The sequence below is a fragment of the Sycon ciliatum genome, chromosome 5 (genome assembly GCF_964019385.1).
Source record: "Sycon ciliatum chromosome 5, ocSycCili1.1, whole genome shotgun sequence".
Lineage (NCBI taxonomy): Eukaryota > Metazoa > Porifera > Calcarea > Leucosolenida > Sycettidae > Sycon > Sycon ciliatum.
Window position 1 is genome coordinate 3205252 of NC_088647.1, and position 26687 is coordinate 3231938.

The 26687-nt window shown below is 47.3% G+C and overlaps 1 protein-coding gene across 1 annotated transcript; it reads left to right on the forward strand.

Moving 5' to 3' along the window:
* The first annotated feature begins 739 nt into the window (after window positions 1–739).
* On the forward strand, window positions 740–26455 carry LOC135817195 (splicing factor 3B subunit 3-like). The gene is made up of 28 exons (XM_065330324.1): window positions 740–1115; window positions 2418–2494; window positions 2914–3007; window positions 4802–4974; window positions 6097–6144; window positions 7085–7178; window positions 7615–7969; window positions 10117–10282; window positions 10637–10805; window positions 11713–11864; window positions 12347–12451; window positions 13702–13908; window positions 14774–14917; window positions 15257–15321; window positions 15850–15907; window positions 16396–16550; window positions 16920–17094; window positions 17332–17487; window positions 18347–18396; window positions 18650–18806; window positions 19048–19173; window positions 19896–20035; window positions 22407–22479; window positions 23189–23287; window positions 23609–23711; window positions 24584–24729; window positions 25098–25193; window positions 25874–26455. The coding sequence occupies exons 1-28, from the start codon at window positions 887–889 to the stop codon at window positions 25916–25918; spliced, it is 3657 nt and encodes a 1218-aa protein (XP_065186396.1). The 5' UTR covers window positions 740–886; the 3' UTR covers window positions 25919–26455.
* Window positions 26456–26687: the final 232 nt, after the last annotated feature.

Genomic DNA, 26687 nt, shown 5'->3' on the forward strand with positions numbered 1-26687 from the left:
TGTGCTGTGTTGGCCTCAGGGAGTCGTAAAATATAAAGGCAGTATTTAATTATGCTGGGATGACGGCTACGCCATAGCTCAGTGGTTAGAGCATCGCTGGCCTCACGCGAAGGTTTGAGTCCTGGTGGTGACAGTCAAGTTTTCTTCCGACTTTTTTCCCTTTCCTATTCCCTCAAATAGTCTACATTGTAGTGAGTATTTATACTACAGTAGTAATTTTACGGCTCCCTGGCTGGCCTACTGCTGGCCTGGAATTGCATTGGTGACATAACTGCGATAACGAGGGAGTCGTAAACTGGAGTCTGTATAGTATCAAGAGTAGGCTGTCCAACCGCCCTGCTTGCTTTGGACCAAATAATTAATTATGTACATTGTATAATAGGTATCAAATCCTGCTTTGGAATGGTGGCAAGGTTGGACAGATTGCGTAAAACTTTGATGGACTCCCTGCGCTGCATGCAACGCATACATCGAAGAAGATCCCTCGACTCCACGATTAGATCGTCCACACAGTCACAGCCTACAGCATACCTCACAGTACACTAACCCTCTTGTAGTTTGCTGTTTCAGCAGCACAGTGACTGTCAGTGTTTGTTGCAGGGGCCACTTCTCACGAGGCTCGAGGGGAGTCCCCTTTTGTTGCTAGGTGGCGCCAAGGAAGCAGAAGAAAAATGGCGTCTCATGATCCCGATCCATGAACGCAAAAAAATCTTGGTCAAACATTTTTTGAAGCACATTGCATTGAGATGAGCTGATCTGCTGAATCTTTGAAGGTTTGCATGGTTGAAAACTCGGAGTGAGTTGAGGTGAATGAGCAATGAAGTGGTGATTGTGCTCTTGGATTATGGCTGGTAGATAGTGGCGGCGAGGGAACGTAGAAACAATCATGTATCTTTACAATGTCACTCTGCAACGCCCAACTACCATCACCTGCGCCATTCAGGGCAATTTCACGGGCACTAAACAGCAAGAAATTGTTGTGGCGAGAGGACAGAAAGTCTTGGAGCTCCTTCGTCCTGATCCCAACACTGGTAAAATTGTTCCCGTGCTGTCCGTTGAAGTGTTCGGTGTCATTCGCTCGCTGGTGGCCTTTCGCCTGACAGGAGCTTCTAAAGGTACGTGCCTCACATGCATACACCTCGCGAACTTATAAAAAAAAGCCAAGTGGAATTGGATTTAAATTCGATAGTATTCCGTCACCTTTACGAGTCTAGGTTGATTCTTAATTCACCATTTCAATATTATTTATTACTATGTACTGCTCTCAGAGTGGCCTACCTGTACCGGTATTCAAATTGTTTTGACGTGATATTCAATTTTTTAAATGCAGCACAATTCAAACAAACATAAGACAATGCATATACAAGTCATGTACTTTCATTGTCACTTTAGCATTTTCCTGTTTCGAGGCATGAGTTTTGTCCTGACACGCTGCTGCTTAGCTGTGCCGTAGTTACGCAAGCATGTCCTTAAGCTCGCAGTCACACCGCTGCGCTTCAGCTGTTCAGCTTGAAAAGCTGCCCTGCAGTCCTGGTGTTTCTAAACATGGAACACAGAATTATGAAGATAGGACCTTGGTCACTGTTTGTTATGTTAACGTGTCCTTGTGCTAGCAGCACTGGTGGCTGTACTGACAGATAGCTAGCTTCTTGCTATGCTCACACCTTTTGAAAAGACTAGTAGCAAGTCTCACTAGTTTTTAGTGCGAGGAGCATGTATGGGATATCATCATGATCATGGCGCAGAGCTGGTGCTAACTAGTACTTTCACCTCGAAGTTCACCTCCACGCATTGCACCTTCTTCAGGTGACACTTTTGAGAAAGCTGTTTTTCCTCCAGTTTGTTTCAGTCAGCCTTGTGATCAGTTGTGTTTTTCTGCCTGAGAAACTCCTTGCTCAATGCATGTATTTCTCTCTCTTTTCCTTTCTCTCTTTCCTCCTCCCTTTCCCTCTCTTATTTCTTCTCCTCTCTTGTCTCTCTAGTCTCTCTTCTCCTCTCTTGTCTCTCTCTTGTCTCTCCTGTCTCTCTTGTCTCTCTTCTCCTCCCTCTCTCTCTCTCTCTCTCTCTCTCTCTCTCTCTCTCTCTCTCTCTCTCTCTCTCTCTCTCTCTCTCTCTCTCTCTCTCTCTCTCTCTCTCTCTCTCTTCTTTTCTCTTTCCCTCTCTCTTCCTTTCTTTTTTCCTCTCTCTTCCTTTCTCTTTCCCTCTCTCTTCCTTTCTCCTTTCCCCTCTCTCTCTCTCTCTTTCCCCTCTCTCCCCTCTCTTCTCTCCTCTGCCTCTCTCTCTATCTGTCTATCTATCCTGGTCCTTACCTTTTTCTCCTCTGTCTTCTGGTCTCTGGTTGACCCGAGGCTGATACTATGCTTATTTTTGTTTCTGCTTCTTGTGCTGTTTATTGCTGATATGTTTGCATGGTTTAGACTTCATTGTCGTTGGTTCGGATTCTGGCCGTATTGTCATCTTGGAGTACAAACCTGCCAAGAATGTCTTCGAAAAGGTATGCGTATTGTGTATTGTTCCTGTTTGGCTGCGTAGACCACGGTTTGATTGTCGTTTCTATGTTGCACGAGTCTCTAGATACGTTTTCATGTCAGCGTGCACTAGTCTGTGTATCAGTGTTGTTCACAGGCAGCAGTTTGTGTCACTCGCGTATTACCACTTTCTGCATACTACTGTTTGTTGGTAGAATTGGGTGATACATGCCTGAAGATCAATGTAGGTATGTCTTGATGTCTGGTTGTGTCTGTTTGAACCATAACCTTTTTCCTGTGCTCATTCGTTCGTGTGTGTGCGTGTGTCGGTGGGTGTGTGTGTGTGTGTGTGTGTGTGTGTGTGTGTGTGTGTGTGTGTGTGTGTGTGTGTGTGTGTGTGCGCGCGCGCGCATCGGTGTGCACCTATCTGTGCGTGGGTGTGTAGATTCATCAAGAGACATTTGGCAAGAGCGGGTGCCGACGTATCGTTCCTGGCCAATACCTGGCTGTGGACCCCAAGGGCCGTGCCGTAATGATAGGTAGGCACTTGTAGACCACAACACTTCTCTTTATTCTTTACTTAATGGACACCCGGGGTTACCGATTGGTTTTCAAAACAATTTTTTTTAGTATTTTTCGACTTCCACCCACCCTTTCTGCAGGTAACACGATTTTCAACAATATCCTGATTTCAATATCCGGCGCCCAGTAGTACCTGGATATTCTCCATAATATTATGCATTCAATAATCATTTTCAAAACAAAAAAAACTCCTAAAACCCACCCGCCCTAAACGAAAACATTTTGTTTCGATGAAACAGCTGGTTACTGGTGGTTGGATGTTTATGTGTGATGTGTTTAGTACAACATGTACATTGTACAGTGTATGGGAAGAGTAGGGTAGGGTAGGGTAGGGTAGGAGAGGATCATCTACACATTGAACATATGTACACAGTATTTGTCACTAACCTTACAGTAATCAACAAGAGCCAGATGATCCCCCCTCCCCCCCCCCCCCCCCCCCCACACACACACACGTCCACTTCTGCCCCCCCCCCCCCCCCCCCCCTATCCATGCACTGTACCTGTACATCACACTCCATACATCAATGATGGTTGGGCACTTGTTTCAACTTCATCAATTGGTATAAAAATCATGTTCATACTTGGTCCGGCTCATCGCAATTGTCGCTTATCCCCCACGCACCTTTTGACGGGTAAAACCCAGTCCGATCACGATATCTAACTTACTTTTGCTTGGGAGGTTGTGATGGCAAGATCAAAGGAGGCACCAAAGAAAAATGATCGCGACTAGCATTTTGAATCGCGATGTGTTCGACTTTTTTGGGAAGTGGGAATCTGGCCATTCACTGTCTGTGTTGCCAAAAGCCAAGCGCGCAGCGACCCGAAGACCGGAACTGTGGCAGGGGCAACTGACATCCTGGAGAGCGTGACAGGCACGCGTGCATGGCAGAGGAGTATGAGCCGCATGAGCGTCATGCTGAAGAAGAAAGGTGTTTTGATGCGATGCGCCCGGCCGACGGTTGTTGTTCCTTGCTTGGTGGACCTAGCAGCAGCGTTACAAGAGTCGTGGTCAGCGTATTCAGCGGAGCGTATGACAGCTGTCTGGAGAGGCCTGTATGCCTCGAAGGCTTTGTTGAAACACGCTGTGGAGACACACAGGTCACACTGCCCACGTTCCTTGAAGCACCGAAGTGACAGCCACAACTGTTCCTTTCCCATTGCTGCCATACGACAGCCTGAGTGAGAAAGCAAGAGATACTCCGTCTACGCCAGCAGCTAGACACCAGCAAATGTCAGCTCATGTTACATGTAACGGCGCGGCAGCTCGAGTGATGCAGAGTTGAATGAACTCTGGACCTGTAAGAGTGTGAGTGCAAGAACGCGCTCCTTCGCGGATTTATTTCGTGCATTTTGCTTACCTTGCTTCCTTTCTTCGACTCGCTTCACCTGATTCCATTGCTGAATTTTTTTTCTTGTGGCGGAGAGTATTTTTGTATCATGCTTCCTCACTATGCCTACTGGAAATTTCACAGAGCGGTAAAAAAAACTCCTGTTCTTAGTGGCGGTAGATAAGCGACAATTGCGATGAGCCGGACCAAGTACTAACTGTCTTATGTATTTTATTTGGCTCTCCCTCTCCCGTGTCGTGTGAATGTGTGCGCGTGTGTGTGCGCATGTGCACGTGTGTGTGTGTGTGTGTGTGTGTGTGGTGTGCGCTTGCGTATGTGCACGTGTACGTGTACCGGTATGTATATATGTGTGCGTGTGTGTGCACTTGCCTGCATTTGTATACATTATACTATATACAGGTGCCATTGAGAAGCAGAAGCTTGTGTACATCCTTAACCGTGACGCAGCCGCACGTCTGACAATCTCCTCACCACTGGAGGCTCACAAGTCTCACACACTGGTCTTGGCAGCCATTGGCGTGGACGTGGGTTTTGAGAATCCCATCTTCGCTTGTCTGGAGCTGGACTACGAGGTATGATTATGGGCATCCAGTACTACAGTTGCGCTCCGTGAAATCCGACCCAAAGCTCAAAGCTGGCGCCCAGGACCAGTTCCGATTACATCCATGTATTTGTACATGAGTACGTATGTCCAGCCGCATTCGTGCCACTCGCAGGGGACTGGGTGTCAAGGGCTGTGCAAGTTGAGGGCGCTAAATATGCACTCCTGGTTGGGTTTCACCGAGCGCAACTGTACACACACTACGCACGCATGCGCTTACTGTTCACTACCGCAATACAACCTAAGGCTGAGGTCTCTCTCCCGTCTGGCAAATCAGCCAGCCGTGTTGTTGAAAACTGATTGATTTTTTATGTGAACATATTTATGTGCACAAGTGCATGGCATGTTGGGATCCTTCTGCAAGTAGTGCATGGCTCTTTGCTGAGTATCATGATGTTGACAGGGCCTAGCATCATGATCATGACAACATGCTCTATGTTCTTAGCTGGTTTGTAGTGTTTTAAATTGTTTTAAAGGCTTTAGGCTGTATGCCCCCTAAATGGGCTTGACAAATATCTGAACGTTTCGCTTTGTGCTGCGGTGTGCTTTGCCGGAAGTGAGATGCTTTGGCAGTCGGTGTGGTGCGGGAGAGAAGTCTTGCCAGCTTGTTCTCTAGTTCTTGTTGTTTGTCCGTTGGTCCTTTGTGTCGGCAAGTCTCTCTCTCGTGATAACCATATCCAGGTCTGGCTGTCAACCTGAATCCTTCCAATAGTAATGCTGGGGTATATTCTCTGACTGATTGCCCTAGAGAATCTAGGCAAGCAGTTCGTTCCACCCCCGACATTTCCATGCTATGCTGTGTCGCTATAGATGTCCATAACGTGTTGTTTGCCTTGGCTAGTGTGTCGCTGATTATTTGTGCTTGTGTGTCTGTGTTCATCCGTGTGTGTGCGTGTGTGTGTGTGTGTGTGTGTGTGTGTGTGTGTGTGTGTCTGTCTGTGTGTCTGTCTGTCTGTGTTTGTTCGTGTTCATGCGTGTATGGAACTGGGTATGTGTCTGTGGACGTGTCCTGGCTTCCTGGCTGGCTGGCTTGCTATGCCCTGTGTACATGCTTGTTTATCGTCTGTACACATGCTTGTTGCCTGGCACACAGGAGGCAGATGGCGATCCCACTGGAGAAGCAGCACAGACCACGCAAATGGTAGGTTAAGATTTGACTAGGCTGGACTTGAACACTATACATGCATGATCTCTGTAGAAAGAAGATGGGTTTGGGCTGGTTTGTGTGATGCGACAGACTGGCAGGTGCTGTGTAGACTATCATATCAGTATGGCGGCCATCCTCAGGCCATGGTCGGACCAACTTTTTGGCCACCAATGTGTTTTTACTGCTGAGGAGGTCATATGTACCCTCCATATCATACACAAACTGTATGAAACTTGGCTAGGGTATGGCCGGACCAATCAAGAACTCCTTCAGCCGGTCCTGATCCTTTAGCTGGTCAGTTTAGATTGAGTGGTCACCTTGGTCGTCATGGTTATCTTCCGTGTAGCCGCTGGATGTTAGCCTGTTTGACAATCCCCCCTGTGTGCACTATCACGTCAGTTACTGTGAGACATGAAAATAGAACGTTAATCTAACGTTTAACTAGTGAAATTTCGTCGCTGGGATAAATTTCATTAGGACCATATTGCCTGATACCGGTATGTGTTATGTGGGATATGCCTGTTAGCTCCTCCTGGGTCAATTTAAAAATGTGTTAAATTTGCAACTCGCTCTAGTTTAACGTGTCTTGCAGTACATAGTGCGTTGATATCATATTGGGTAGCTGTACCCGGACACAGGGTACAGTAAACCTGTCGAGGCGACCACTCGGATAAGGTGACCACCTGTCCAAGAAGACCACTGAAACCAGGATCAAGGGATGCTATTTCCAGTCAAATGACCCTGGATAAGGAGACCACCTGGTAACAGAGACCACTTTTTTGAAGGTCCCTTGAGCGGTCGTCTTAGACAGGTTTCACTGTACATGTGGATCTCCTCTGACCAGGTAGCACAATTAAATATGTTTGCCACCATTTCTTCGATGTTTGAGAACACACATTGATGTGGTGTTGATGTCTCTGGGGTTTTCTTGCAGACGTTGACGTTTTATGAACTGGATCTCGGTCTGAACCATGTTGTCCGCAAGTACACAGAGCCATTGGAAGAGGCCGCCAATCTACTCATAGCAGGTATGTCAACATTTTACTATTGATACAGACCCTGTAGGTATTTCCCGTTTGCGAAGTGTGTGTGGGCGCTTGTGTGTGTGTGTGGTGTGGTGGTGGTGGTGGTGTGTGTGTGTGTGTGTGTGTGTATGGGGGTGTATGTGGGTGTGTGTTTGCATTTGCGTGTGGGTGTGCGTGCGTGTGTGTACGCGTGAGTGAGTGAGAGTGAGCGCGTGTGTGCGTGCACACGCACACGTGTGTGCATGTTCAAATGACGGACATAATGAGTGTACGAGTCTGTACGTTACAGGCACTTTAAAAAAAGTTTTTATGTTAGCAACATGATAACCGTGCTGCATGCTCAGTACACCATGTTGAGATACAGTACTGCTTGTTTACACTTGTTGAAGAGCGATGCTTTGATGTCTTGTGTCATGTGTGCTTCCTCTTTCGTGTGCAGTTCCTGGTGGCAACGATGGGCCCAGCGGTGTTCTAGTCTGCTCAGAGAACTACATCACGTATAAGAACTTTGGCGAGCAGCAGGATGTGCGCAGTCCCATCCCGCGCCGCCGCCACGACCTGGACGATCCGGAGCGTGGCATGATCTTCGTGGCCTTCGCCACGCACAAGACCAAGTCTATGTTCTTTGTGCTGGCGCAGACGGAGCAGGGCGATCTCTTCAAGATCACGCTGGGTGTTGAGGACGACATGGTCACGGAGATTCGTCTTAAGTACTTTGACACGGTGCCCGTCGCCACCAGTATGTGTGTGCTCAAGACCGGCTTCCTGTTTGTGGCGTCGGAATTTGGCAATCAGTAAGTTAACCCTTTGAGCACGCATGACGTATTATTACGTCACGTACAGTGTCACTGCTCCCACGCGTGACGTATTATTACGTCGTGAGTGTACATAGCGTACAAACGCGATTTGCATGAACCGCGTGAGTTCAAACTATTGTAACTCGGTCAATTCTTGGCCGATTCTCACGATCGAAACATGTATCTGCAAGAGAAAACTCTCAGCTTGCGATAGAAACAATCGCCGAAGCGATACGACCCCGGGTTGTTGAGATATGTGACTCGACACGGCAAATTCAAATCGATTTTTTGGCGTACTCTGCAGAACGCTTATTTTCCATTTTCGATCATGTTCGTTAGGGGTGAAAGGGGTGATCCGGGTAACCCGGGTACCCGTCTGTTTAGCTGCTGATCCGTTAGCAAACGAGTACCCGTTAGTCTTGTAGGATTGTAGGGTACAGTATTAGAAGCTTGCTTGTACAGCTGTACAGTTCAGTGCACAGTTTTGAGTGTGTTTTTCCTCGTTCAATCCTGCTACATATCACGGTATCCATTGTAGCTACGACAATTTCGACTGTTAGCATGTAGCGCAGTGATTGTGCACACTGTGCTTGTCGCGGTGTAGTGTACTTGTATGACTTCGCATATCCTTCCGGCGTGAAATCCGGAAGGCTGCTGTAGCAATTGTTGCCCGAAAATCGCTCTCCTATCAGAATGCCTGCAAATAACATGTTGCGCTTACGATCCCAAGCAAATGCAACGTTTTTGGAAAAAGTATGGCGGATAAAGGGTACCCGATAACCCGCCCGTTAAGCCAGATACCCGTTTGTTACCTTAAAGGGTAACCGTTTCACCCCTAATGTTCGTGCTATCTGCTGCCATGGAAACTAGATTCAAATGATGGCAGCGAATCTGAGGAGTCCTCAAAAACATTTGAGCTCGATACGAGCAAGGAGAGTGAAATGGCAGCTGAGGATTTGATCTCCTGGCCGTGCTCAAGTCTGTCGAGCGCGTGCGTGAAGTTTTGCCAGACTGTAGCATGGGCTTTTGGTGTCGCTCCGAGCTGAGCTTGGAACTATTTTGTTCCTCGCCTGAAGACCTTTTCAGGAAGCTCAAGATCGTGGAATTCGTCCAAGGGAAGTTAAAGTTATCGATCCTTGAACAGCTACTACTTTCATAGGAAAGACGCAATTTTTGCAGGTGTTGACGTGGGGCGGCATTCAGGTAGCGTCGTGCTCGGTTAAAAGCTTTCGTTCTTCTTGCCCCCCCCCCCCCCCCCTTACACACACCGCACACACGCCACATCTTTCCATTGTCTAGGAAAGCTGTGCACTATCACGACTGCCCTTATCTGGTAGAAAAACAGCTGGTATACTGTCCTTACCGTCTTCCGAAAGGTTCTTGTTTCTCTCTGTGCTAACAGGAGATAATATTATACATTGTACATGGTGGGTTCTAGCCAAAAGGGGGTAGGGGTCGCAGCACCCTACTCATTTTTCAAAATTTTCTTCAGTTCACAGAGTGAAAATGCGGAGAAAAACCCTCATTCTGGGACGCTCTATGCACCTGTGCGTTGCATTTTTTGCGCTCCCCAACCCCTACACGTTTTTGTTGTTGGCTAGAACTCTGCTGTGCATGTACATATAGTTTAAAATACTGAACTGTCTTACTCTACAGTAAAACTGCCTAGATGCGGGCAGGTTGGGACCGACCACTGGCCGTAACTAGGAATTGCCCATAACTCTGAACTACTTTCATACTTACTGCATGCAAGTAAAGATGTTATGCCAATCAATATTACTGTTTTGGGGCTGCTTTTCGTTGAAAACCCATTTTTATGACTCTAGGCGGGTCAGAAAGGTGCCGGGTAGACGGACGTGCCCGGATTAGGGACGCCTGGACCTGGGGAATTTTACTGTACTTGTACGAATACAGTCAGACCTCGCTTATCCAGTCCTCTTTTATCCGGATCCCTTGCCATCTGGAAGAAAATTGTTGGTTACCGATTTACAGCATATGTCATGTATACATACAATATGTGTGTTTGATTATCCGGTTCCCTCGCACATCCGGATATTTTTTGTGGAAAACGGATGTGTGCCGTTAAGCGAGGTCTGACTGTACTGAAGTTTCACTCTGCCTGTGTATGGTTGTCATGTGCTCAGTTTCCTTTATCAGATTGCCTTTCTGGGTGACAATGATGATGAGCCAGAGTTTTCTAGTGCCATGCAGTTGGAGGAGGGAGAGACGTTCTTCTACGCGCCACGTCCGCTTCGCAATCTTGTGCAGGTTGACGAGATGGAGAGCCTGTCGCCGGTGCTCAACTGCCAGGTATGTATGTGTGTGTGTGTCCGTGTGGTGTGTGTGTGCGTGCGTGTGGTGTGCGTGCGGTGTGTGTGTGCGTGCGTGTGGTGGTGTGTGTGTGTGTGTGTGTGTGTGTGTGTGTGTGTGTTATGACTGTCTGTCTGTCTGTCTGTCTGTCTGTCTGTCTGTCTGTCTGTCTGTCTGTCTATGTGTCTGTCTATGTGTCTGTCAACTGCTTGTCTGTCAGTGCGTATCATGTTTCTGCATATGCATTGGTGTAGGTACACACACTTGGTTTTGTTGATTGTTTGTTGTCTGTGCGAGAGATTGAAGCATTCTCTGTATTCTGTCACCTACCCCATTTTCCGTATCTATGCCCAGATTGCTGATTTAGCCAACGAAGATACACCGCAGCTTTATGTAGCATGTGGACGTGGTCCACGTTCATCGTTACGGGTGCTGAGACACGGTCTGGAGGTGTCTGAAATGGCTGTGTCCGAGTTGCCCGGTAACCCCAATGCTGTCTGGACTGTCAAGCGCACCGTACAAGGTTAGCTGTGTGCGTGTTTCTTGTGTGTGCGTGCGTGCGTGCGTGTGTGTGTGTGTGTGTGTGTGTGTGTGTATCCGTTTGTCCGTTTGTCCGTTCATCTTCAGTACCAGTATATGCTTTTGTTGATGCAAGTATATCACTCTTCTGCCCTTTCTTGTACGCTCTGTTTCCATCCCTATGATAGATAGTGGATGTAATGCCTGAGCTCTGACCAGTTTTGTATCCTTTTTCTCTTTACTACTGTAAAAGCCATTATTCTAACGAGGCGCATATATAACGATTTCCCCAAATTCACTGGTTTACGTGTACCAAAGGTAACGATTCTGTCTCATTCTCAACGCTCAATAGGACAGTATATGTATCGATTTCTGTTATAACGATTTCTATTTTAACGACAGATTGCTCCTCGTGAACTCGTTAGAGTTAGCACTTCGTTATGGCTTTTACAGTATTGTGTATTATACTGTGTGTGTGTGTGTGTGTGTGTGTGTGTGTGTGTGTGTGTGTGTGTGTGTGTGTGTGTGTGTGTGTGTGTGTGTGTGTGTGTGTGTGTGTGTGTGTGTGTGTGTGTGTGTGTGTGTGTGTGTGTGTGTGTGTGTGTGTGTGTGTGTGTGTGTGTGTGTGTGTGTGTGTGTGTGTGTGTGTGTGTGTGTGTGTGTGTGTGTGTGTGTGTGTGTGTGTGTGTGTGTGTGTGTGTGTGTGTGTGTGTGTGTGTGTGTGTGTGTGTGTGTGTGTGTGTGTGTGTGTGTGTGTGTGTGTGTGTGTGTGCGCATGTGTGTGTGCGCGCATGTGTGTGTGCGCGCATGTGTGTGTGTGTGTGTGTGTGTGTGTGTGTGTGTGTGTGTGTGTGTGTGTGTGTGTGTGTGTGTTGTGCATGGCCTGGGCAATTTTGCACACACGCACACAGATGAGTTTGATTCGTACATTGTTGTGTCGTTCGTCAACGCCACGCTTGTGCTGTCCATCGGCGAGACTGTTGAAGAAGTAACGGATTCTGGATTCCTCGGCACAACACCGACTCTGTCATGCTCACAGCTCGGTGACGATGCTCTTATTCAGGTATGGCTGCTGTGCGCTGTGTCTTGCAAAGCTTTCACTTCGTATCAGACCCACTGCTTTTGCGGGCAGCTCCACTGAGCTGACCCCCTCCCTGCATGCATAATACCCAGTCCCATTTGGTTGTAAAATCACTTTGTTGTCTTCCAGACAGTTCGCGCTGTCTGCTCTGAACCTGGCTGAACGTACTAGTAATAGTTTGCTATGATTACTAGTATTCCCTTTTTGGAACTTCAGTTCACAATACCCAAACTGGCCAACACAGACGGCCTGTAAAGAAAAGTAAACCGATGGCCACGATCTTTCCGTTGAGAGGCGAGTTTTTGCTGAAGAGCATGGCCGTGGAATGTAGCTCTGTAAATTCCTGTAATTGTTGCATGCCTCTGAGAAATACGTGCTTTGCGAGCCCTCTTAGCATTTTGCACCTTTTTCCTGCTTAGTCTCTCTAATTTCTGCTGTTGTGAATTATACCCTCTGGTCTGCAGGTCTACCCAGAGGGTATTCGCCACGTACGTGCTGACAAGCGCGTCAACGAATGGAAAACGCCTGGCAAGCGAATCATCGAGAAGTGCGCAGTCAACGATCGACAGGTCAGCTCCTCTGAATATCTCTCTCATTTTGGGGAAACAATGGTGGCATTTTCTTTGAGTACGAAAATGTGCACCATGCACGTTTATTCGACGGGGTTTACCATGATGGTGTGTCTCTGCAGTAGTGTGCAACATCTCACTTGTCTGTTGCTCTTTGTTTTCCAATATGAATACACCTCCATTGTCATCTTGCCTTGCGGTGGTGACGAATTGGGCCATACGGTAAAACCGGCAATTTTCGGGGATGTAATATTTTTGGCATTTCCCAAAATGAACTGTTCGGTAGCGCAAACATTTTTGGTGAACCAGTTTCCCAGATCCGAAAATGCATCCTGCACACTGGGTGGCATGGCGTGGTTGATGTTTAGGTCGCGTTTTATTTTAGGTTAACGCACTCTCCACATACAGGCATGCACCCGGCTCAGAACACATTGTTTTCTGGTTGGCATATCAGGGATATTGGGCGGAGCAGCTGGCGTGCATGAGAAAGACAGGTCGGCCTGCTCTGCGCAGGAGCTGTGACCCGGTGCACACATAGTGTGTGTGAGAGAGAGAGACAGACAGGTCGGCCTGCTCTGCGCAGGAGCTGTGACCTGGAGCACACAGAGTGTGAACGGGATCACACATAGTGTGTGTGAGAGAGAGAGACGGACAGGTCGGCCTGCTCTGCGCAGGAGCTGTGACCTGGAGCACACAGAGTGTGAACGAGAGACGGTCGGCCTGCCGTGGGCAGGAGCTGCGACCGGTAGTGATTGAAATGAGCCAGCTGCGGAGATAGACTGCCCTCACCCGATATAAGTATATTGACAAGAGTTGTACTGACACTGTTATTGAGGAAATTATGGTGACAGTGACGGAGAGATAGTGATCCCCAGTCGAATGGGGTTGGGAGGGAAGGGGAAATTGACAACTGACGGACAAACCAGTGAACAGTCAAGTCGTCGGAAAGCAAATGTGACAAAGGAGTCTCTCTTTTCTCTTGCTCTCTCTCTAAAGCAAGATTTGGAAAGCACGCGTGGGAGAGTGGCGTGCGCTGCGCATGCGCATGTATAGCAATGACATCATAATCAGATGCATGATCATCAGACTAAGTATGAGTGGTAGATGTTCCACGTTCGTTAACAGGGCTTAGCGCACACGCTAAACCACCATAAAAATTTCCTGTACCGAAGTTACCGAAAATAAATCTCCACCTTACACTTTTAATACCGGTATTCTGTTTTGTGTTATCATGTTGCTGTTGTTGTCAGGTGGTTATTGCACTGACTGGCCGCGAGCTGGTCTACTTTGAGATGGATCCGTCGGGCCAGCTCAACGAGTATACTGAGCGCAAGGAGATGACGTCCGACATCATCTGCATGGCGCTGGGCCCAGTACCAGCCAGTGAGCAGCGATCACGCTTCCTGGCCGTCGGCCTGGCCGACAACACCGTGCGAATCATCTCACTGGACCCGTCTGTAAGTCATCGTTGTCAGGGTAGCTGTCGCTGCTGCTGCTGCCGATGTATATCAGCTGCTGTGTTTGGCGGTGATCATTATTTCCAAATGTTTCAACTGGGATTGTCAAGAGTGCCTTGTTTACTTACTTGTAGTCTTATTCTGTTGTGTATTTTCAACTGCCGGTATTTTGTTCTTTTCTGGCTTGCTAGCCTTTTGCTTTGGCAATGAAGTGCAGTAGGCACTTGTCGATCAGGGTTTGCCAGAGTAGCTTGAATAACATGCTCAGTGCACCCTGGTGCAGAGAGGTGTACACACGTGTGCATGCACACACACACACACACACACACACACGCACACACACACACACACACACACACACACACACACACACATGCACACATGCACACATGCACACACACACACACACATGCACACACACACACACACACACACACACACACACACACACACACACACACACACACACACACACACACACACATATATACACACACACACATATACACACACACACATGCACACCCACACACACACACACACACACACACACATGTACATGCACACACACACACACACACACACACACACACACACACACACACACACACACACACACACACACACACACACACACACACACACTCACACACACACACACACCGAGGAGTGCAGGACATTTATGACCTGACATACTCACTTGGGAGCATCTCTATGAAACCTTTGGAATGCATGAGATTGGTAGCTGCTTTCGTTGGGCTGTGAACGACGGGCACCGTGCTGGGTATTAGCTGGCCACCCCTTACACACCTTTGCTTAATCTAGAATTTGCACTTGGTTTATGTGTTGTTTTTCACATTCTTAGGACACGCTGCAACCACTGAGCATGCAGGCATTACCAGCGGCCGCCGAGTCACTGTCTATTCTTCAGCTTGGCGGTAGCGCGGACGGTCAGGAGGCAGTCGGTGGCAACCCGCTGGGTACTCTCTTCCTCAATGTTGGTCTTCAGGTACGTGTGTGTTCAAGTGCACTTGCTCTGCATTGGCAGGCAGCATGCAGTGCATGCATCCTCCTGGTTTGTTTTTTTCCTTTCCAGGTGTTGCAGTCTTCATACAGTCGCCCCTCTATAATCCAGCACCCTTTATAAACCAACAGACCTTTCTGTAACTAAAGTGTCCTCTTCATGCACATTGCAGCAGTAGATCAGATTTGTTAACCCAGCATCCTCCCTAATCCAGCAGAATTTCCATAGCCCCCTGGTGGTGGAGGATTATAAAGTGTATCAGTATTGCTATAGGGCCCGTGTCATTTTTTTGTCTGTTTTGATAAATGCCGTGTACCTCCTCAGAACGGTGTACTTCTTCGCACGGTCCTGGATGCCGTAACCGGTGATCTAACAGATACCCGGACAAGGTCAGTGCCAGGCTCTCTCTCTGTCTCTCTCTCTATCTCCCTCTCTCCATCTGTCCTCCCCTTTCCCTTTGAGTCTTATGAGGTAGCATACTGGTCTGTCAACATAATTATGATGTACACTTTCATCACCTCAACTCCCATTCAACGAAAAATTTGACAGGTTATCAGCACTGGGCCGCAGCAGCCCTGCGTTTCCTCACCCTAGCGAGTAGTCTACCATGTTGAAATGCACCTACATTGTAGAGCAGTGCCGATAGCTAAGCAATCCTGCATCGACAATCAACCCTACACTCATCACGCGGTCGCTTGGCCAGAATGGTTTATCCGCCTATACAATGCACATCCATTGTCCACATGTGCAGCGCTGTACTAGTAGATGGCGGGATCTTGATCTGTTTTTTACGGCTAGTGTTGATGTGTTGATGTGTAGATGTGTTGATGTGTTGATGTGTAGATGTGTTGATGTGTTGATGTGTAGATACTGTCACCTTAGGCAATCTGTTGTTGTGTCTTGTTGTGTTCTCACAGGTATCTTGGATCGCGTGCTGTCAAGCTGTTCAATGTCAAGATGCAGGGCAAAGATGCTGTAAGTGTTATGTCATTGCCGTTGTTTAACCTCCTCCCACCATCACCTAATACCCAACGTTTTTTTAAACTAAGGGATGATTGTGTTGCGGATGCTCAAGCAACATGTGTTGCATGAAGTTGCCGGAGAACTGTTCCTTTTGGTTGGCATTATAATTATTATTGTGATTCTACAGTGGGATTGGGTATACAACCTTGCATATACATGCAATTACGGATATATGCGACTAGTTTCTGTCACCCGCGTCTCTTAGCAAGTCGAAGATTGGGTTTAGGGACGGACTGATCATAGTGGCTTTAACTCGCGAAGGATTGTCACTGGCCTCATCCGATCTCCTCGTATGTTAAATTTATTTTTTGATTATTTAGTGCATTCAACAGACCATGCCAATGTCTGAGTGGTGTGTATGGGAAGCAATGCCGTACTCCGTGGTGCCTTCTGATACTCAATGTGCAGTTGTTGTCCAATTCTTGCTTGTCCCTGCGCAGGTGTTGTGTGTATCTAGCCGGTCCTGGCTCAGTTATGCGTACCAGACACGTTTCCACTTAACACCACTGTCATACGAAGTACTCGAGTACGCGTCCAGCTTCTCGTCCGAACAGTGTCCCGAGGGTATCGTTGCCATCGCTCAGAACACTCTCAGGTAGGCATGTCAACATGCTCAGTTCTTGCTTACGCCGCACACAAGCACACACGGATTTTTCGTGTGTGTGAGAGAGAGAGAGAGAGAGAGAGAGAGAGAGAGAGAGAGAGAGAGAGAGAGAGAGAGAGAGTGCAATAATGCGTGTGTACATGCGTGTGTATGTCTGTGTCTATGTGTGTAGCTCCTTGCATGAATAGCATTTTTGTGGTGCTTCTTTCTTGACTTGGAAATGTTACTACCGCTGTGCATCGATTCATTCTGAAACAGCACTCTTTGGCAATATTATGTTGTTGTTGTTGTTGCTGTTGTTGTTGTCGTTGTCGTTGTTATCATTGCTGTGTTTTTTTGTGTTTTTTTTGTTTCATTCAGAATTTTGGCTCTAGAAAAGCTCGGTGCCGTGTTCAACCAGCAATCCGTGCCACTGCAGTTCACACCGCGGCAGTTTGTTATCGACTCGGTCAGCAATAACATAGTGGTTGTTGAGAGTGACCACAATGCGCTCACTGACCAGACCAAGCAGGAACGCAAGGAGCAGATGGCTGCGGTTCGTGCCTGTACTTTATTGATGATTTGTGGGTGTGTAGGTGTGTGTGTGTGTGTTTGTGAGTGGGTGGATGTGTGTCCGTCTGTGCGTCTGTCCCACTGCTGATTCTGTAGTGTGTTTGTGGACTTGGATGAATTGTCTTGTGTCTCACTGTGCCTTCTAAATGCTAAATGCCTCTCTATTGTCAGACTGTTAGTAATCTGTACTGTCTCTTTGGACTCACTCTACTCCCAACAGGAAATGCTGGAAGCAGCTGGCGCGGACGAGAGAGAAGCTGCGCAGCTCATGGCCGAAGAGTTCCTGACCGAGAACCTGCCGGACGCCGACTTCACTGCGGCCAAGCCCGGTACTTCCACCTGGTCATCGTGTGTCAGATTAGTAAACCCGATTGAGGTGAGACTGCGCATGCCAAGTTGTCTGTGCACATGGCTGGTGTTGATAGCCAGCATGCTCTCCATCCCAAAGAGGAATACACGTACGCGTCGGTGTTTCCTGTTTTGGAGGGAGATCATTTTGAAGTCAGACGTGGCCCTTGCTGTTGGTGTAAACTTGTTCTTTCCTCAGCCGTGGCGTCACTATCAAGACCAGTAACAGCAGACAGGCAAGAGAAAGTTGGACTCTTAGCAGAAGCAGAGAAGATAGTCGTCTGCTAGGTTGCAACTTCCTCTTGCCTTTCTGCTGCTGCTACTGCTGCCGTCATGTTCTAGCCGTACAGACACACAGTGCAGTGTAGCAGAGACTGCTGTTCGGGCCGTGCTCTAGCCTACGCCGCTACTGCTGCTGCTGCTGCTGCACTGTGTGCTATATGGCTACAACATCAAACAAATATAGCTGAGTGACTGTACCGGTACAGTGCTGCTAAATGAAATCCAATCAACTTTGCATCATTTCACAGCCCTGTGTTCACAGGTCTAGGGCTGCGCAACGCCCGGCGTGTACTTGAGTGACGCTGTGACTGGATTTCATTGAGTAGTACGGTACATTATGCCATGTACAGTCACTCAGCTATGGTGCTGACAGGGGGGGGGGGGGGGGGGGGGGGTAGTGTTGAGTGTAGAGTTGTGCACTCGTCGCCAGAAGTGTACTGCTGCTGTGATGCTGCGGGTGAGTGCTGGGAACAAACTGGTCCATTGCTAGGTGTCAGTGTGTTGTCTATATGCTGTATGTGCTGCTGCTGCTGCTGCTGCCCAAGTGTGTGTGTGTGTGCTCTACATGACATTGTACTTGATGTTGTTTCTACCTGCGTGCGAAGGGAACAAGCCTGCAGCAGATACCACTGAAGCAGAATGAAGGTGCTTTCAGGTACGTACTAGAGCGGTCTGTAGCACTGATGGCATGTCATTCCCTTCCCTGTGCAGTACAGTGTACTGCTTATGCCCGGGTTTTGTTTAGCAGAAATATTAAAGCTGCACTGTGTATGCGTGCTGCTTGCAAGCAGTGTTTTCATCAATTGTCAGCAAGGAAGGAGTTGTCGTGAGATCTCATCTGTTTGTGTGGTGAAAGTTTCGCAACTAACAATTTACCCTCGCTGCTTCCCGTTTTCCTCTTTTCTCAGCATTGCCTTGGTGGAGTTCGGCTGTCGGCCTGATGAGAGATTTATCGTGGTGGGCACTGCGACTGACTTGACACTGACGCCACGTCAGAGTTCAGGCGGTGCACTGCATGTCTTCCAACTGCTTGAGGATGGACAAAAGCTCGAGTTCCTACATCAGGTCAGTCATACATGTACACGTGCGTGTGTGGTGTGTGTGTGGGAGTGGGGATGTGCGCGGGGTGTGTGTGTGGTTGTGTGGTTGTGTGCAGGGGAGGGGGGGGGGGGGTGCGTTTGTCTGCACTTTTTGTGTTGGAGACAGTTCTTTCTTGCCAAAGACAGGTAGTTCTTGCACTGCACTCGCTTATCCTTGCTAGTGACAAACTCAACTTGTATGTATGTTGACTTTGCGGTGTTGGTAGACTCCTATCGACGGCGTGCCTATGGTGCTGATGCCGTTCCAAGGTCGCCTTCTTGCCGGCATTGACAATATGATACGTATCTATGATCTGGGAAAGAAGAAGCTGCTGAGGAAATGCGAGAACAGAGTAAGCCTTCATTGCACCCTCGCCATAATCTGGGTCTGTCTGTCTGTCTATCTGTCTGTCACAATGGAATTGGCCCCAAGGTTTTCATTGTATACCTTTGTGTCTGTCTGTCTGTCTGTCTGTGTTTGTGTGTCTGTCAGGCTCTCTCTCTCTCTCTCTCTCTCTCTCTCTCTCTCTCTCTCTCTCTCTCTCTCTCTCTCTCTCTCTCACTCTCTCTCTCTCTCTCTCTCTCTCTCTCTCTCTCTCTCTCTCTCTCTCTCTCTCTGCCTGTCTGTCTGTCTGTCTGCCTGTCTGTCTATCTGTCTGTCCGTGTGTCTGTATGTCTGCATGTGCGTATAGGAATGTGTGTGTGTCAGCATGTGCATGCACATGCAGAGCAGGAATGGTCAATGGACTTTGAGCAGTCTTGCATTGTCCTAGTTTCACAATCTGCACACAGAGGTGTTTCATCTGTGTACTGTATACCATGCTGTAAAGCACGTTGAGCAGTGATAATCACGATTGCTTCTCATCCTCTTCCTGCACCTTGTGAGATATGTGTAGTTGAACTGTGGAAGTCTTCAGTTCTGGTGTATGATATGAATCATATCATACAGGACTTTAGTGCTTTACGCTACGGAATGCTTCGAAGATGATTTTTTCTTCTCACTGTTGCTGCTTATGATGCTTCTTTTGTTGCTGATTTCTGATGCTGTTGCTTTTCTTGTTTCCACTGCCTGCAGTCCTTGCCCAACTTTGTAGTCAGCTTGAAGACGATCGGCACCCGGATCTTCTGCGGTGATGTCCAGGAGTCAGTGTTCCTGCTGAAGTACAAGGGCAAGGAAAACCAGATACTGCTCATGGCCGACGACACATTACCCAAGTAAGGATAGTGGTAGAAGAGTGCAGCTACCGTAGTGTGTCTTGTATTGAAGTATAGAATCCTGATTTTCAAGATCACTGTCGGCACACAAACCTGGGTTTAGTGTTGACACACATAGAAATACCTGATTTGAATACGAGCCTGATGTGAATAGAAGCCTAGTACGGCTTCTACAGGAATAAGCCCGGCTTTAATACGCGACATTACGGTATTTCTTTGTAATCAGTAGCCGTGATTTTGTGGCTCATCTTGCTGTGTGGTACTGAGTTTGACAAAATGATAATCCCTGCACGTGTGAACTCAATTGATCAAATTGAGCACATTGCTGCGCATGCACTTTCACTTATTCTAATAAACACTCTATGGCAGAGATCCAGTCCACAATCGGTATGTAACACCTGGGTTTAATTTGAGCTGAAACAGTTCAAGCGGGTAATCAATGATTTGGTTCTGTAAGCATTCCATCACAGAGTACAACTCGTATGTATGTGCTTGCATTGTATTATGATAGGGATTTCAGTCACGTGATCTGCGGGGGCAAAAGTACCTTGACAGGCATGCATGCATTTTGAATGCCAGGCATGGCACAGCTCAGAGCGGGGTCTTCGGCGTAGATTTTAGGTAGGGAGAGTGAGTTTATCGCCATTTTTATTGGCGCACCGTTGAAGAGTAGGTTTCAAGCTTTCGTTTGGTGCCTCACACGGCGAATTCGTGCCGATATTACGCATCTCGATAGATTCTTGTAGATTTCAAAGTCGCTTTTGAGGTGTTTGCCTTGGTTCCACACTCAAGCATCAGTCAGAATCAGATTCTACGGCATCGATTTAGTCAAGGTAGGTTCCTTCAGACGGCATGAAGGGTCGCGATCGGTAGCGGAAATTGTTTTGAAGTTGAACGCCATTACACAGTATGGAGGTGGAGAAGAAAGACGATTGGCTTCCGCCTTCCTCTGTGTTCATGGTGTTGTCCCGGGCAGTAGTTGAACTCTCGTTGAGGGCGAGAAGCAAAAATTATACCAAGTAAGTTAGCATAATTTGATTTTGCTAGTTGCAGCCGTGGATGGAAAGGATTTCGAGACGATGTGAAAATTGCCAGGAACAAAATCGGGCGTATCAGACAGTGGAGAAAAAATTTGCTGAAGAACAAGGCAAGTGACGACCTCAGTGAATTACTAAGTCATCCTTTTGAACTGCCTCTCAATCAAATTGTAAAGCAGATAACCACACACTGAACGAAAAATCGTATCTTGTGTCTGATTCTTGTCCAAGAAAGAAACATTGAACTGCAAGGACAATTGTGGGCTGCAGGGATTGCAAATTGCATGGATTGTATAAGTTTGGAAAATTATATCAGTGTTATCAAATTTCCACACCTGAGCAGTCGTACGTGCTGAGGTGTGGACATTTGCAACAGTTCATGTCCACGCTGGACCAGCCGTTGATGTCAGTGCTGAAGCAACAGTTGATGTTGATGCCGGCGCAGCAAATGATGGCGCTTTGGAGCCCGCACCCGGCATAGCAGGTCTTGACCCTGTGTGTGGCACCAGACTTGATCTTCCATGTGTCATACAAGTGCGTGGTTGTTCCAGGCTGCTGGTATTTTACTGAACTTATCTCTTATAAATACTCACCGCTGGCTGGCTTCTGTGTACAATACTCAATAGCCTCTAGTATGATCGTTGTGCGGCTAATGACATTTTTATGTGCGTCTCTGACTCGTTGCAGCCGAAAACGGGCCCTGTGTGACATCAGAGCTTGCTGTCTACTCGTCTAGTTTCCCACATGCATACTATATAACTTAAATGTTGTGTTTGCCGTATTTCTGTCATATTCCACCTATTACCATGTTGAATTATGCGTGAAATATACTGTTGCTAGGGCCGTTGCTAAGGACGCCATTGCTGCGGTCATTTGGAATTTTGAAAAAAAACTTTTATCTTACGTTCCGTCACAACCAGGGCCATCCTGGATCCAAGTTTGGCCACGATCGGATGAAGTTTATTTGTTGCTATGGTGTTGCCAGGGAGTATGGGAATTCCATTTTGTGCCATCCTGCAGATCCAATTTGTATGTGTGTTCATCAAGGTTGGTGCGCTATGTTTGAATGCTCATAACTTTGGAAATACTGCTTGGATTCCGTTCAAATTTTCTGTGGACAGTCCTTACACATAGATGCTTCAGGAAAACTTGTTAGTTGGAGCAAAGCGCTGCTCAGAAAAAACCGCCTGAAATCCCTAATTATGAGATGAATCCTTACACCTTGTGCACGGCTGTACTTCTTGTGTGTGTGTGCGTGTGGGTGTGTGTGTGTGTGTGCGTGTGTGTGTGTGTGTGTGTTGTGTGTGTGTGCATGTGTATGTGTGTTGTAACAGGTGGGTGAGCTCTCTGTGTATACTGGACTACAACACAGTGGCAGTGGGTGACAAGTTTGGAACAATCAACGTTGTGAGTACTACTACCACTACACTGCACTACACTACACTACAGTCTGCTAATTCCAGCTTGGGGTCATGTTTTGCAACAAGCCAAGATGTGTTTGGTAGATTCAAGAATAATAGGCTAGTCTTGTAGCATTTCCTGTAACATAGAAGCTGCGACATACTCGGCCATTTGAAATTTTGTAACGCTCCGTCTCTGCAACATTGAACACTATTCCTGTAGCTAGTACTGGTGGGCATTAGGTAGCTCATCAGAGAGAGACACAGAGACAGAGACACAGAGAGAGCATTTCGGTAACATAAAGTTAAAAGAAAAAAGGAGAAGAATGACTCTACGGATACGTCAGCAAGATCTGTGAATTAGATCATGAAAACACCAGTGCGACGACATTGACAAAAACAAGGGGGGCACTAATCGTGTGAGTAAGGTATTTGTGTTGCTGCCCTAAGTAGCTGACACCACATCTTGATTGCGGTGTGTATGTGATATTGTCATAACGTTATGTGTGTGTATACGCGTGTGTGTGTATACGCGTGTGTGTGTCTGTGTGTGTATGCGCGCGCGCGTGTGTGTGTGTGTGTGTGTATGTGTGTGTATGTGTGTGTACGTGTGTGTGTACGTGTGTGTCCGTACGTGTGTGTCCGTACGTGTGTGTACGTGTGTGTCCGTACGTGTGCATGCGTGTGTGTGTGTGTATTGCATGTGTTGTGTATAGGTACGATTGCCAACCGATGCTGGTGATAATGTGGAGGAAGATCCTACTGGCAACCGTGCTCTATGGGACCGTGGAGTGCTCAATGGTGCTGGCCAAAAGGTAAGTGATAGCCATGTTGGTGATAGTGTAATAGTTGTGATTTGGGCAAGCTGAACCCGCTCCCTAGCCTTATTCCTTTGTATGAAATATCGCCACCGTGAATCTGAGACTGAAGGAGAACATTACTTGCCGTGTGTGACGTTGTGTGTGTGCCTGCGTGTGCGTGTGTGTGTGTGCGTGTGTGTGTGTGTGTGTGTGCGTGTGTGTGTGTGTGTTTGCGTGTGTGTGTGTGTGTGTGTGTGTGTGTGTGTTTGCGCGTGCGCGTGTGTGTGTGTGTGTGTGTGTGTGTGTGTGTGTGTGTGTGTGTTTGCTCCCATCTAGGTTGAAGTAATCTGTAGCTATCACATTGGTGACACTGTGCTGTCCATGCAAAAGACAACACTCATCCCTGGTGGCGCAGAGGCCATCACCTACACAACGCTGGGTAAGTAAAGTCAGTCAAGAAGAGGACCATTTCAAGCAACCAGCATGCACTGCACTGAGAGCCTTTATTCCTACAACAGCCCTAGACTGCACTGAGAGCCTTTATTCCTACAACAGCCCTAGACTGCACTGAGAGCCTTTATTCCTACAACAGCCCTAGACTGCACTGAGAGCCTTTATTCCTACAACAGCCCTAGACTGCACTGAGAGCCTTTATTCCTACAACAGCCCTAGACTGCACTGAGAGCCTTTATTCCTACAACAGCCCTAGACTGCACTGAGAGCCTTTATTCCTACAACAGCCCTAGACTGCACTGAGAGCCTTTATTCCTACAACAGCCCTAGACTGCACTGAGAGCCTTTATTCCTACAACAGCCCTAGACTGCACTGAGAGCCTTTATTCCTACAACAGCCCTAGTTGCAATAAGATCTGGCTAGTGTTTGCAGCTACACTGTGGCCCGTTAGGTATCATCCTGGGTCTCGTGTGCCATCTTCCACACTGGTTCACTTTACGAAGATTTACTTTTAAAGTACATGTACTTTCAACATCCAGTCGCGTAGGTGTTTCTCTAGCTGTGGGAAGCCAATGATCTGGTTTTTGTAGCTGCTGACTATGTCTGTGGTGGTGTGGTGTATGGTAGTGTGCTGAGTGCTGGCATGGGGCTCTGGTATGGCCTTCATACACACACTGTAATACAGTGCTGACACAGGGCTCTGGTATGGCCTTCATGTACACACTGTCCTACAGTGCTGACACAGGGCTCTGGTATGCCCTTCATACACACACACACTGTAATACAGTGCTGGGCAATGTAATGAGATGGCACTGCTTGTTTTCCTGTGTCTTGTCTACGGTGTCTTGTTCTGCTAGGTGGCGCTGTCGGTACCCTGATGCCGTTCACGTCACGCGAAGACATTGATTACTTCCAGCATCTGGAGATGTACATGCGTCAGGAGCACCCGCCACTCTGCGGCCGCGACCACTTGCACTACCGCTCCTACTATCACCCGCTGCGGGTAAGTATCTCCTGCTGCTGCAGTTTTATTCTTTTGTCTGCGGGGCGATTGCCCTTGCCGCTGAGGATGTGGGTTTATTGTGTTTGTGTGTGTGTGTGTGTGTGTTTGTGTGTGTGTGTGTATGTGTGTATGTGTGTATGTGTGTGTGTGTGTGTGTGTGTGTGTGTGTGTGTGTGTGTGTGTGTGTGTGTGTGTGTGTGTGTGTGTCAAATGGTCAAATGATGTGTGTGTGTGTGTGTGTGTGTGTGTGTGTGTGTGTGTGTGAGTGCGCGCGCGTGTGTGTGTATGTGCTGTACTTGCACTCGACGTACTCACATGTATGTCGGTCTGTCTGGGGTTTTTTCTTCATTTTATTCCGTGCTGTTCAGAATGTGATCGATGGTGACCTGTGTGAGCAGTTCAACTCGCTTGACCACTCTAAGCGGAAATCTATTGCAGAGGACCTGGACAGAGAGCCGTCAGAGGTACGTGATACTTTGGTGAAATGCGTACTCTTCAAACACGACTTACCAATGCCAACGTCACTATTCCCATCATAATGCACGTATATAATAAATGTAGAGCCTCAGGATTTATTGCAATTACATACCAGTATAAAAACCGAGGTCCCCCGAGGTTTTTATAACTGGTTTGTAATTGCAATAAATCCTGAGGCTACTACATTTATTATACATATGTTGACCTTCACTTTCCCTAAAAGGAGTATTTTATAAACAGTATTTATTGGCCTTAGTGGTATTTTATATACAGTATTTATTGGCCCAAAAGCCAATAAATACTGTTTATAAAATACCACTATTTTAAATACTGTTTATAAAATACTCCTTTTTAGGGAAAAGTGCAGTGCTGCATGGAAAAGTACAGTGGTATTTATTGAGTCAAGCAAATTTATTTGAATTTGATGCTGTTGATGGTGTGGGTATTTATCAAAGGTCAATATATGTGTAGATAGTCAATGGTAGTGCAGCCTTTTAAAACCTATTCCCTGCAACGCTTTCGTGAAATCCGGGCTGTGCAGACACATTGGCAGGTGCGAAGTTCAGTCATGGCCTTCCACTGGTGCTTGATGCTAACTGTTTTGTGTGTGTGTGTGCGTGTGTGTGTGTGTGTGCATGTGTGTGCATGTGTGTGCATGTGTTTGTAGGTCTCAAAGAAACTTGAAGACATGCGCACTCGCCATGCCTTCTAAGCGTGAACTTGAACGCGAGCAGCGTACTCGAAACGGAGGATGCTCTTGGAAGACTAGGGAGCCAAGTCCCAATCGACAGGCCCTCTGTGCCCCACTGTTTATTGAGAAAGTTTTGAATTTTGTAAAGTGCTCTTTTTTTGTTCTTCTTCCGAAACAAACTACTTTTCGCTGTGTCCCTGACCAGGACAGCTCCCCCGCGCACACAACAGTGTGTTTGTTTAGGTCTAACATACTGCTGGCATTGAATAATATCGTGCATGGGTTATTTTTGTCTAGACCTGCCTGCTTTTCTAACCTCGAAAGAAACCTGCTTCCTGCTGTGCCCGTGGGTGGCAGTTAGCTTCCTTTGCTCTCATACGAACTTTCCCCCCAAAGCTTTGCAGCAACACACACAATACCTAGAACTGCATAAGAAAAAATACTACTACAGCATGCAAAACTCTTGCAACACATTCCGCCAAGTATTATAACAAGTGTTTTGTTTGTTTGTTTCGTTTGCCGAAATGAATCCCATCGCCAATCGGCTGTTGTACATGATATTGTTGCTGTTGTACATCGTTAAAATGTATGCTATTTCCAGCATGGGCCCTGGGGCCATTTGTAAACGGTTTAAAAAAAGGGGGAAGAGAAAACACAAGGAGAAGCGGAAACTGTCAACAAAAAAACATCAACCTTGTGGTGAAATGCTGAGAGAGAAAAATAAATTTGCTGCTGCTGGTGTGTCTACATATAGACTATGTACAAACTTCACAATAATAATAAACATGCC